Source organism: Marmota monax, unplaced genomic scaffold, assembly GCF_021218885.2.
Source record: "Marmota monax isolate L192 unplaced genomic scaffold, Marmota_monax_Labrador192_F-V1.1 WCK01_AAM20220418_F8-fsc00073, whole genome shotgun sequence".
NCBI lineage: Eukaryota > Metazoa > Chordata > Mammalia > Rodentia > Sciuridae > Marmota > Marmota monax.
Window position 1 is genome coordinate 4604171 of NW_026692846.1, and position 12548 is coordinate 4616718.

Genomic DNA, 12548 nt, shown 5'->3' on the forward strand with positions numbered 1-12548 from the left:
AAGCCATCCCTCCAACCCAAGGTGACTCTGAGCACTCTAGCCTGGGCAATGATAGTCCCCGCATTATGAGCACGGCCGTCTCAGAGGCCTTTGCCTCACCATGGTGGAGCTGATCTCATCATTCCAGGAGGAAATGCTGTGCGAGGTGAGACCTCGGGCTACAGCGCACGCAGGAGCCAGGTGTGGAACTGCCGCAGAATTCCAAGCAGGCTGTCCCCAGTGCCCTCACTCCAAAATAAGGCTGTGACTGGGGCTATCAGGGTTCTAGTTTCCCAGAGTTCTAGATAAAACAGAAGGCACTCAAGTGCATCACCTCACGCAGGTTTACTCCCCCAGGTTTCTGATTGGTGCTGACGAGGCGGCACCCTTTGATTTCCTCTCTGTTAAGACCATAACTGTGTAAATTAGCTATTTGGGGGGAGGCCACTCTAGGGGAGCCCATGATCGTTTGTGCTGTAAGTTCAGATACTCAGGATGGCCAATGAGAACACAGTGAACACCAGGGGGCCCAGTTTTACAGTTGCCCCTCCTGGCAACGGGTTGCTGCTGCTGCTGCTAAGTTGCTCTCTGAAGGAGATAAAGCAACTCTCATTTTTATGTGGTGGATGAGATTCATAATGAATTATTGAGGCCCAGGCAGCATCAGATACATGTGTATGGTTTTGCTGGGATAAAACTAGAAGAAACAGATGATTTTCCATCCCAGTATCATTAGAAGAATTTCATATAAAAAATCATGGACAAACTAAGCTACTTCTTGTCTCTGTGATGTCCCCAGGCTCAGATTCCCACTGGGGAGGACTGCATGGGGCACCTTCACCTACAGACATGCCTCTCCAGTCTGTAAGGCTGCACTGTTCCCTCCCATTCTTTTCGAATGAAGGCATTGGTGCTTGCTCAAAGTCATATCGCTTTTGAGAGGCAAAACAGAACTTGGAATCAGTAATCTTGGAATGTGATCTTGGAATCTTGGAATCTGCCTGACTAGCTGGCCCCCACGCCCTTTCATCACTGAGAGCTCATTTTGCAGGACCTAGGAAGGTCTTGAGCCTCCCTAGGTTCAAACACCAGAAGAGCACAAGCAATCCTGCTGCCCAGAAGAGCTGTCCATGGTCCTGCAGATGTGTTAAGGCCCCGTGCTGCTGATAGAGTTGGATTTAGTTCAATCATAGCATTGGTGCTGAAATGCCTATGGACAGAGTTCTTGAAGCCAGTGACCTCGCTAAAGCCTTTATTAAAGGGAACAGTATGGAGAGGTCCAAGACTGAGGTTCATACGGCCAGGATCAACTCCCCTCCATCTCTAAGTCCACAGGGTTATTACTTAACACATGTTTTAGAATGATGGCCCCACAACATTCTTGGGGGCATTAAAGTGGGGCCTGAATGCAGCGTGAGCTTGTAAAGAGCAGGATGACTTTGGGGTGACTTGGGATTAGGAGCCAAAGCACTTGGCTTCACATCCCTGTTCTTCCACCATGGAGATTTTTGAATTTGGTACCGGGGTCTGATCTCGTTTGATCCCACTTGTTTCCTCTCTAATTTGGAAATCATCACCATCATCTCTTACATAGACATGCCATGAGTGTTAATAAACTATTGTGCAAAATCTTGCTCCATGAAGACTTAGCCCAGTGCTAATATGAGCTGTCATTTCTATCTTCTTTGGAATCCCATCAGACCCTGCCTTGGGGGCTTCTGCAGAGCACTTACCTTCTACATATTCACTGGATTGAATTGAACCAAGAAGCTGGCTTCAGTGACTCTGTTGAGAATGGAAAATTTTGAATTTGTGTTCAGCAATCCCAGAAAGAAGAAAATTTATCCTGTTCTCTAAATGGAAGCAGGGTGCCGCATTCTGCATCCAAATCCTGGCATCTTCCATTCTTTCTCCAGAGGAAACAGGCCTGATGGCTGGACCAGTCTCAGGCTGAGTGATTGAAGGGCCAGCTGGGCAGATCAATGTCAGGCTTTTCTTGATGCTTAAAGCAAACTCATTCCTGCAGGGTTGCCTCACACTGTATGCCCCAAGCTCAGCAAAACTCTTGTGAGGAAGGAGATCCACATATTAAATTCCTGCAGCTTGGCCATTCATTTATCCATTTACATGGTGCTATTAAATGCAAAGACCTTGGACCTAAATGCAGCTTGATCATGTAATTAGTTATGCAACACTTGACAATAATAACTGTTAGTATTATAACCATATTTGCTTAAGGTGAGGAAATTGAAATGCAGAAAGAATATTTCCAGCCAAAGTCCACCCAGAGGTGGTGAACCGGTACTGGAGCTCAGGGTCTGAGTTGTCCACTGAGCCTCCACGCCTGGCTCCAGATGCTGTCATTCAGGGTGCCGCCAGAGGCTGTGCACAGCCTTAGAATCCATTCCTCTTGTGATCTTTACAGCTGCTCAATAGCTGGCTGTATTATCTCCATATCAGAGAAGAGATTACTGAGGTTCAACCATGTCGAGTGTCTTATATAAGGTCATGCAACAGATACATAACAGGGTGAGGGGTCAGGATCTGAATTAGGTCAGTGTGCTACCCTCGCCCACAGTCAAGGTTCTCTGTCCAGCTGAAATTGACCTTTCCTAGATAATTTTATGCATGTGTCTGGGCTGTCATACTTTGCACGTCACTGTTGCCTGAGAATCAGCAAATCCAAGTTAGTTCTTTCTAAAACAGCAAGCCACGAGGCATGGACACTGGGATTAGAGTTAGAAACTTGGATTCCAGAAGATTCTTCTGTGTGTGCTTAATGGAAATTGGTGATGCAAGCCATTTGAACCTTACTGTGCTCATCCATAAAATGTATACCATGGTGCTACATCTTCCTTATTAAGCATACTTAATTAGATCAAATAAGAGCAAAAGTAGATTGGAATGAAGGGGATGTCATCTCCTTCCCACTCCATCAAGATGTGATAATATTTCCGTATTCAGTGAGAGAGAGTGAGAGAGAGAGAGAGCGCATAATCCCTGCTGTTGAACCCTGCATTCACCATTCTCCCTCTCCCCCTTTTTTTCCATCCTGAAGGGTCTGATGGGTCCAGAAGGCAGGGGCGGACCCCCTGGTTTGCAAGGTCTCCGAGTAAGTACCTGTCTTCCCTTTCTGATGCTCCACCTTGCAACCCATCCCCCCCATTTCGTAAGTTCCATCGGAGGAGATGAATTCACTCCAGAAGCTTGGGATGAGTGTTGGAAGCCAAAGGAAGGTTTGGGCTCCGCTCACTGGCCTTTGGGAGATCTACCACACGCTCTGAATTGGGTTGGTCCCTGGGGACATGGAGATGGGTCTTGCCCTCTGCTGAGTGTCCAGCGTATAGAAACTGTAGTGCTGTGTGATTAGGGTTCCCTGGAAGAGAGAGGCCCAAAGTAGAGAGAGCACAGAGATGGGCAACCGACCCCGTCTGGGGATGGCCAGGGATGTTTGAAGGAGGTGATATGTGAGCTAAGTTTTGAAAAAAGACACAGAGAAAATAGGGGCAAAAAGGTAGAATCTGCCAACTCAGTGCAGCTACTTTAAGCAGATTCACATTATTATCGTACATCATGTGGCTCGGCATTTGATTTAATCAAATTGAATTTAATTTAGCACTCATCTTCTTATCTAAATTGTGCACACCTAACAGGTTTTAGTTCACCAATAAGCTTGGCTTCTGACACAATGTCGTAGGCTTAAGGAGGGCTGCAGAAGCACCTGTGGGTTAGATGCCCCCCTGGACACCCCACAGCCAACTAGACTGGGACCCAGACTGAGCTCTGTCTGCAGTTCCCAGTAGGTGCCTGGCGCGGAATAGGGAGGCAGCGCAGTTGTTAAACTAACCTTAAGCTCATACCATTTTTGCTGATTCACATGGAAAAGTGTCTGTGGCTCCCACCCACCTGCAGATTGGACCTGAAGCTCCAGGAATAGTGAACTCACTGCCTTGGAGGTTTTCCTGCAGGGTCCAGGTGACCACTGATCCATGGGTGGGTGCACATCCTGACATATGGCAGAAGCAACCCTAGTCCCATTTACAGCCCCTTTTAGCCTGCAGATTCTGCAGCTCAGGCAGGTGGATAGTGTTACACGTTTGCTGTGGATTGTCATTTCCCTCCCAACAAGGAGGGAGCTGGGCCACAGCTCTACATCCTCCATCCTGAAATTGGATAAACCTGCCCTTCTCACCCAACACAGACTCCAGCCTGTCCACTGAACTTAATTGTTTGATTTCCAAAGGATTCTGCCTCCTCTAAGTCTCTTGGATCTTCAGATTCTAGTGAGAACTTATTTTGGAATCTAGGTGAGCTTGTAGAAAAGTGTCTCAAAGGTACTTTAGGTGAAAGAGAAGAGTCAGTTATCTCAAGCAGCAGACCTTGGGTATGCCACCTCCTATCAGTCAGTGAGGCTGTGAGGTGAGTTGCTTGCTCCTCTGGAGGGTGGAGGGCCCTGAACCTCCTGGGTGTGGAGCTCTGCCTCACTTCCCCGCAGCTTGCAACCCCTGCAAACCACCAGGTCTCTCTAAGCCCGAGGCCTCCTTGTTAGAGGGGAAAGGCATCCCCATGGCCATGTTGCCACGAGGCCCGGGATGGTGTGACCCCTGGTGGGCAGCAGACTGTGGCAGTGTCAAGGCCTTTGTTCCCTCTACATCCTCGTCTTTACACACCACGTGATCAGTGTTCATGGAACCTGACCTCATTTGTACTGACCTGTTGCAGTACTACTGTTCCTAATAGAGTACTAGGTGGTAGGTGTTTACCTGGAGATGCCCGTGAACATTCTTTACGTCTTTACCTAATTTTCTTGTATGAAAGAGGAGAAGGAGCATTTTGCTGTCAGGCTCACACTTTCCTGGGCATGATTTCTTGCAACCTTCTGGGTGTGCTTCCGAGGAATGGCTGTGTCTCACCTGGGAGCGCTTTACTCCTAAGAGCCACACCAACCACAGATGCAGTGGGTGTCTGGCCTGATCCCAGCCTAACAGCTCAGGGGCCATGGAAATGGGGCAGATGCCCCAGGCCTGGAGATTTGAGGAATGAGGAGAGTCAGGAAAGCAAGCCGGGTGGGGTGTGGTATTTGTTGAGTTCTGGTTATGTGCTGGTCCTCACCAGAGCCTCCGCAGGTGCAGGGCATGCCTGAGGGAACACAGCTCCTTGGTGGCCTCCCAGGGACTCCCCCCCAGGGCTGTGTGTCCAAAGCCTGCCTGCCTCCTCCTGCTTTCTCTCCTTGTATGTGTGAGACATCAGCCAGCTCAGTGAGCTCTTGTGATTGCAGGTGCTCTCTGCTCCATGCTCTGGGAGTTCCTGAAATACCCAAGGGCTCCCCTGCCAGGCCTCACAGTGGGCTCAGAAGCTTGCTCTCCATGCATTGGGGCCTGACAGGTGTTCTGGTGTTCAGAGGGGTAGCAGGGCTGGGTTCCAGGTGGTGCGGGGAGAAGGCACCACCAGGGGTGGGGGCGGCCTCCAGGAGCCGGTGGGCTTGTGGAGGAGTCAGTGGGATGTGGAAGTGGACACAGGAAGTGGGCCTGAGGGGGCTCTGCACACTTGCTCACCCCGCAGCTCTGCTGTACTTCATCTGCAGTGTGGGGCACAGCGCTGTAAGAGGGCCGTGGCCAAAGCTTCTCCTTCGTGCCAGGCCAGCCCTGAGTGGGGCACTCAGCTGACCCTCTTCCTTTCCTTTTGGTGTGGCTCTTCTCCATTCTCACCTTCACTAGTTTATCCTTTTCCTTCCCTGTCCTTTCGCTTCTCCTATGCCCTTCCTTCCAAGTTCATCCAACCTGCAAATAGCACCCCAGTGGGCTTCTCCAGCACTGACCTGGGACCAGATGTGTCTTAAGCAGCTGGGTAGTTCAGCGAGGATGGGCCGTGCCCTGATGATGGTGGTGCCCTGCAGGCAGTGGAGGAGAGACATCATAACCCGCATGCAAGTAGGTGATGCAGGCAGGCCGCGTCGAGAACGTTGCACTTAACCCAGCTCTCGGGAGATGAGGGTGCAGGCTGGCATGACAGCCAGGTTGGGACACCAGGTAGAGGGAGCAGCTTGAGCTAAGGGCCTGGGGCAGGGGAAGATGAAGTCAAAGAAATGAGGAAAAGAAGCCTCGCGGGCTGTTGTAAAGACTGAAGGAATTGTGAGTCAATTGCTTACACTCAACGTATTTTGTTATGAAAAAAAATCACAGGCAGAAGTAGGAAGAGGAGTTCACTGGACCTCCATATGCCCAGTACCCACTTCAACACTCTGAAGCCTTAGGGGTGATGTTTTATTTACACCAGCACTCACTTCTACCCACCACTGGATTAGTTGGAAGCAATTCCAAAAGGCACATTATTTTGTTTCTAAATATTTCAGTCCATCATCTCTAAAAGATAAAGGATTTTAAGAGAAACAAAACAATGAGACCATTATCCCTCCTAAATCTGTGAAAACTCTGGCTTGAAGTTTCATCAAATATTTATCTGCTGTTCAACGTGCTGCTGTCTCATACATTCCTGGCTGCAGTTTGCTCACTGCGGACTTTTGAGAATGGCAGTGGCGGGCTGGCTTACATTCCAAACTCATCCATTTGTCTTCTGTGCCGAGAATATAGATTACAAGGAGCGGGGAGACCAGTCCTGGGTTCCCATGGTGATGGAATGGGAAAGGTGGCAGCTTAGGCCAGGGATGGGGACAGGAAAAGCAGACGGCTTCTGAGCACTCCACCTGGTGGGTCCAGATCACCCACCAGGAGTGGGAGAAGACTGAGAAAAAGGCAGAAGCCATATCCTGAAATGCCAGCCCCTGGCAGAGGACTGGCCCAAGCTGCTTCTAGGCAGGCCAGTAGTGGCATTGACACTGGGGATAGAGGGGGCAGAGGGGCTCCTGCCTCTCCTGCTTCCTTTGTGAATTGCAGATGATGACCAAGGGAGGGGGGTCTTTGAGGCTCCTGGTCCTCCAGCAGCTCCGAGTGATTCTCTGATTTGGACCCTGCTCTGTCCTGCAGACATTGCTAGCTCAGCACCTGCAGTGATGGAGGAAGGAGAGTAGGAGCTAATTGTGATGTTGTGGGCTTGGAAGCCGCTTCTGGTTCTGTCATCTTCTGGCTGAGTCAGGAAAACCCAAGACAGAATGACTTATTCAAAAATTATATCTCTGCTTCCCTTGTCATGACCTGTCATTTCCTCCTCATCAATTTCAATTGAAACATTACTCGGAAGAGCTCCCGAGTGCTGCTGCACACACTCAGGCTGCTGAAAGGCAAGACACCAGACAATGACAAGGTACAGACACGTGTGAATTGAGAAGCAGAGGCTAAAGCACCGGGTGGGGAAAGGAATTCAGGCCTCTCTTTTAGAGATTAGTAACAGGCGGACGCTATAATCCTTGGCAAGGTAAATCCATTCATTTTGGACAAAGCTAGTATTTTTCCACAATGACACAACAAAGGGGGAGAATTGGAAGCTAGGTGTCCTCTGCACCATCCAGCAGAAGAGCAGAAAGTGCCCACCCAGCTGGAGGGGGGTGGGCAAGGGGCTCCCTGCCTCAGGGGTTGCCTTTCCGTTTCCGAGATGAGAACCCGCCCGGCTTGTCTGAGCTAGACAGCAAGCACAGTCACTTAGCTGAAGTGAGAGATACTGCAGATGCATCTGAATTGGAATGTTCCAGCAGAGGAGCCAGCTTGGCTGTAGGCCGCTCCGGCACTCGGACACTCCAAGCCTCCGAGAGAGTCACTTTCCAAAGATGTAGTCACCCTCGTCGTCCACTCCAGATGCCAGAGTTGTCTGTCACTTCAGTCCCTTCTCATTTTCTGCAGAGGGCTTGACTGATATTTTTCATATTTGAGAATTTGTTTCCTTTTTCTCCATTAGAATGTGAGACCATAAAAGAAAGGATGTTCTCTTTTTTATTTAGATATCCTCGTTAAGGAAAAGAGGGCCTAACGTGTGAAACACAAAGTTTTATATATACATACAATATATGTGAAATATGGAAACATATAATTTGCATAAACATCTAATGACACATTAATAAGCATCTCAGCAAGATGAATGCATGAAGCATGGATTGAGATCTCTGGGTACCGATGTAATTGAGTGGCACGAGGAAAAGGACAGGACCCTAAACTGGAATCTGGTCACCTGGTTCTGATCTTGGACAAGAAATGTCCCTTTCAGTGAAGACGGCATGAGCCTTGCTCTGTGGGGCAGAGTCCTGGGTGACATAGCTGAGATATCATTTTCATATCATATTTTCTCTTCTCTGGATCAAAAAGAAAAAGAAAAAAAAGTCTTGTTTAAGAAAATCCTAGATTGTCAGGCATTTCAACTTCACGTCAAGTTTGGCATGTCCATACTACAGACTCGTCATGACAGAAGGGGTTCTTGAGACTCTCAAGGAGAGACTCAATGTCCAGAAAGATGTCATGGCCTCTCAAGGTCAGGGCAGCCTCCTTCTTCACATTAGCTTGGGAGTGTCTTCTGTTCCTCTGATCATTTTCTCTGTATCTGGTCCCTCCAAACTTGTCTTGTCCAATGTGGCGCCTCTTCTTACTAAACCGCGACGGCTCCCTCCTCCTCGCGCTGTCCTGGGCTGTGTCGCCGGGGTGAGAACATACCTTGGAAGGGGACTCCATCTTGGCAGGCGTGAAGCTTGTGTGAGGTAGAAAGGAATGACGATTGCTTCAGGGCAGGCACCTACTGAGGCATCCTTGTGGAGATTGCCTTGGAGAGAGCTGGGACCCTTAATAACCAACTGTGCCACCCTGTGGGCTGCCCTGGACACGTCACTTTAGTCTCTGGTGACTTCGAGTGGAGGGCTCGTGCTGCCCGCAGCCCTGATCTCCCACAGGTTTGGGGGAGAAGACAGCAGTCTTGGCAGGGGCGGCCTGGTTTGCATTTGTTTTACTTTTCCATTTTTAAAACCTTTCCTCTGCCTTTTCCTGCTCTGCCAGATGGTAACAGCATTGTTTGGATCACAGGCTCCTGTTTGATTCAGTCCAGGGCCTGGAGCCAGGGTTTCTGTCAGGACACCCTAGGTTTTTCCTGAGCACCTGGTTCTATCTTCAACCGGTAGAAAATAATCACGTTTGACATTTGGAGGCACGGAGAAGAGGAACTGAGCTCGAGACCATACGGAGCACATTAGAATGATGCACACAAGCAATCCTTTTATCTGTTAATGGCCCCTCGAATGGCTGTGTTAACTCATCCTGCCTGGGAAGGGGTTGCTGTTCTGAATTTATAGGTTTCCCTCCTCTCCACGGGCAGACAGGCAGCCTTGGAAATACCAGTCCTGCTCAGCATCCTGGCATTCAAAATGCCTTGGAAAATCTGCCCTGGTGATAAACTGCAAACACTTATCCAGATATTGTCCTGGGTAGAAATTTAAAAGAGAAGAAAAATGACAAGGTACAGACCTATTGTTAGTAAAACAGCTCTTTATTGCAGCAGAACTTGTCCTTGTCGGCACTTCTCAAATCCCTACCATCAGTTATGGATCAAAAATGCAGAAATGACACAGCTGCTACTGCAACTCCACTGCCAAAACTACCACAAGAACACCACTTCCACACTGCCAGTGTTGCAACCACCACCATTAACACCACCATCACCACCACCATCACCACCATCACCACTAACACCACAATCATCACCACCATCACCACCACCACCACCATCACCATTACCATCACCACCATCACCACCACCACTATCACCATTACCATCACCACTAATACCATAATCATCACCACCATCACCACCACCACCATCACTATCACCATCAACATTATCACCATCACCACCATCACTACCACCATCACCATCATCACTACCATCACCATACCATTACCATCACCATCACCACTACCATCACCATTATCACCACTACCATCACCATTATCACCTCTACCATCACCACCACCATCATTGGTGAAGAACACAGAGAATCCCTCCGAGTATGTTGAGTAGCCAAGTCTATAGAATCACTGGGAACTTTGTGCTCTACAGCTGGTGATTCTAACTTGTTGGCACTTAGGTGGCACCCGGGAATTCGTATCTCAAGTATGATTGTTTTCCCATTTTGGGCTGCCACTTACTGTTGGGGCTTCATTGGAGGAGGTGGCATTGACTTAGGATGTGATTTTGACAAATCTAGATGGAGTGTTACAGACAGAGCAGCAGTGTGGGCAAAATCTCAGAGAGTAGAATTTCCAAGGGGACGTTTGGGGCTGAGCTATGTAGCCCCTGTGGCTACTCCCAGGGGATGGGAGAAAGAACCCTGGAGACTCCTGAGAGGCAGAGAAGTAAGGGCACAGACAGCTCAGATGGTATCTCTGATGATGAGGACCCTCTGACTTTAAGAGCTGGGCTGGAAGGGAGTGCAGGTGCTGTAGCTGGCCAGGCATGGTTACCTTGGTGCATTCATGGGTGGTGCCCTCACAGCTGATCCATGACAGGTTTTGCCTCTGTTGGAAGAGAGGCTGCCTGTGACACTATTCTGATTGCAAAGTTCTGACACTTTTTTCCCTTTCTCTGGCCTCTTGCCACCTTCTTGGTTTTTTCCTCCCTACTGAAATCCTCAGGCTGGCAGTGTTTGCCTGTGTGGGTGGTTTTCTTTGTTTCTCTCCTCCCCACCACATCCTCTTACCTGCCTACAGCTCTCCTCCTCCTGACTGATGTGTTTACTTCCCAGGCACAGGACCACCTCCTGACACCGTTCCTGTCTGGAACCTCATTACCTCGTAGGTGGCATCCCCTGGGCATGAGCAGCAATACATAAAGTCTCAGCCAGCCGAGGAGGCAGGCTGTGGACACCTCGAAGCACCCCAGGAGCCATGGCACCACCTGGCGGAGGGGAGCTCACCCCCTGCACCATCACGCAGGCATCTCGGGAGTGATTCTGCTGAATTGCAACCCAACCTTTGCATCCCTGCTGCTGTCTGGCCCTTTCCTGTCCATGCTCAGTGTTGCTGTCCCTCTGTCCCTCATCTCAGCCTTTGCCATCAAAGAGGCACTCTGCTGGCTGGGGTTCTGAATTCTGATGATTGTTTACCAGGTGCCACTGACCTTGAGGGAAAATGGTTTATTCATCTTGTAAATAATCAGTGACTCTCAGAGGAATAACCTCGGGCAATTATAGGGGGTGTCTGTCTAGATAGAAAATTAAAGGTGTCTGGTTTCCATTGGGGGGGGGGCGGGGCTGCAGCACTTGGTGCTCTCCTGCTCCCCACCCTGGGCGTTGCATTCATCACAGCAGGATCTGACATGCCTCCAAGGCCTGGCTCATTTCTGAAGGGATCTGGGACAACATTTTGCATTTTACCTGACAAATGTCAAAAAACTCATTCTGAGTTAGACTTCAATGCACCCTGCAGGTCTATGGGCTCCGCAGCAAGGGGCTTGGACTCTGGGGGCTGTAAATCAGGTGGACTCATGCTCTCTGCAGGTCCACAAACTACCAAGTTGCATCTTCCCTTCCTCCCTGACATCACCTACCTGGGACCTCTACTGCTGTCCCCACTGCCATTGTCATTTCTGTGGCCCACATGGATCTCAAAAGCACAGGTCCTTTATCCAGGTGTATGGTGTGTCTACCGTGTGATAACTACTCTTCTGGGCCTCAGAAAACAGGGTCAAACAAAAGCAGAGCTGACCCCCCATCACTTTCAGAAGGCACGCATCACAGTGGGGACAGATGGCACTACATGGAGAGGACCATGGTGTATTGGTGATGACCCAACCTAGGGAAAATAAGGAGGATGAGATGAGGGGACACGACTGGGCAGAGGGCGTGCTGATTTGGTGAGACAGGCTAAAGAAGGCGCTCAGATAAGTGGGCATTTGGGCAGAGACCAGATGGAATTGAAGAATTGTTTTCTGTGGATCCCTGGGGAACCGGCCGACCGGGAAGAAGGAAAACCAACGGGAAGACCTCGAGGTTGGGATTATTTGGCGCTTTCAAGGTAGAGGACACAGGCCAGTGTGCCTGGGGGCGGGAAGAGTGCTAGGAAGTGAGAAGAGGGGCAGGGGATGGGGTCAGAGGGGGCAGGCTGGGCCACTGCAGGTCTGTTCTAAGTGGAAAAAGAAGCATTGCGCTTCGTTGGGCAGTGGGGAAGAGTATGGGCTGCAGGTGGAGGACCGTGCCTGTTTATGGGGCTGCCCCACTGGTTCGGGGAAGGGAGGGGATGGCTTAGGCTGGGCATGGAGACATGGCTTGCTCAGCCCCACCCCAGCCTCTGGCTGCTTCCAGAGTCAACACGAGGTGTGCAAGGCTGTGTGGTATTCACCACGCTGGGCCCTGAGGGAGGCCCTGATTGGTCCAGGGCATGCAAGGCCCCTGTGACTCTGCTGGCCACACGCTTCCCCCAGTTATGCAGCCGGCTGCCAGCCATGCTGTCTGAGCCCATGTCCTACTTTCCTAGGCCGCCTCTTGCCCGATCTCTTCCTATGGCCAGTGTGTCCCTTGGGCAGCTCCTCCTCCTCCTCCTCCCACCACCTCAGCACCCTCTGCCAGGAAGCCTCCCCAAGCCCGCAGGCCCACCTCAGAGCTCTGGGACCCTCCTAGGTGGGGCTTATCAGCTGTGTTGCAG

The 12548-nt window shown here is 50.2% G+C and overlaps 1 protein-coding gene across 1 annotated transcript in view; it reads left to right on the forward strand.

Annotated features, from left to right (window-relative positions):
- Col22a1 (collagen type XXII alpha 1 chain) overlaps positions 1-12548 on the forward strand; it is a 229501-nt gene that overhangs the window by 97316 nt on the left and 119637 nt on the right. The window contains exon 22 of the mRNA XM_046449181.2: positions 3038-3091. Coding sequence (XP_046305137.1) covers positions 3038-3091 — 54 coding nt within the window. The remainder of the gene's footprint in view (positions 1-3037; positions 3092-12548) is intronic.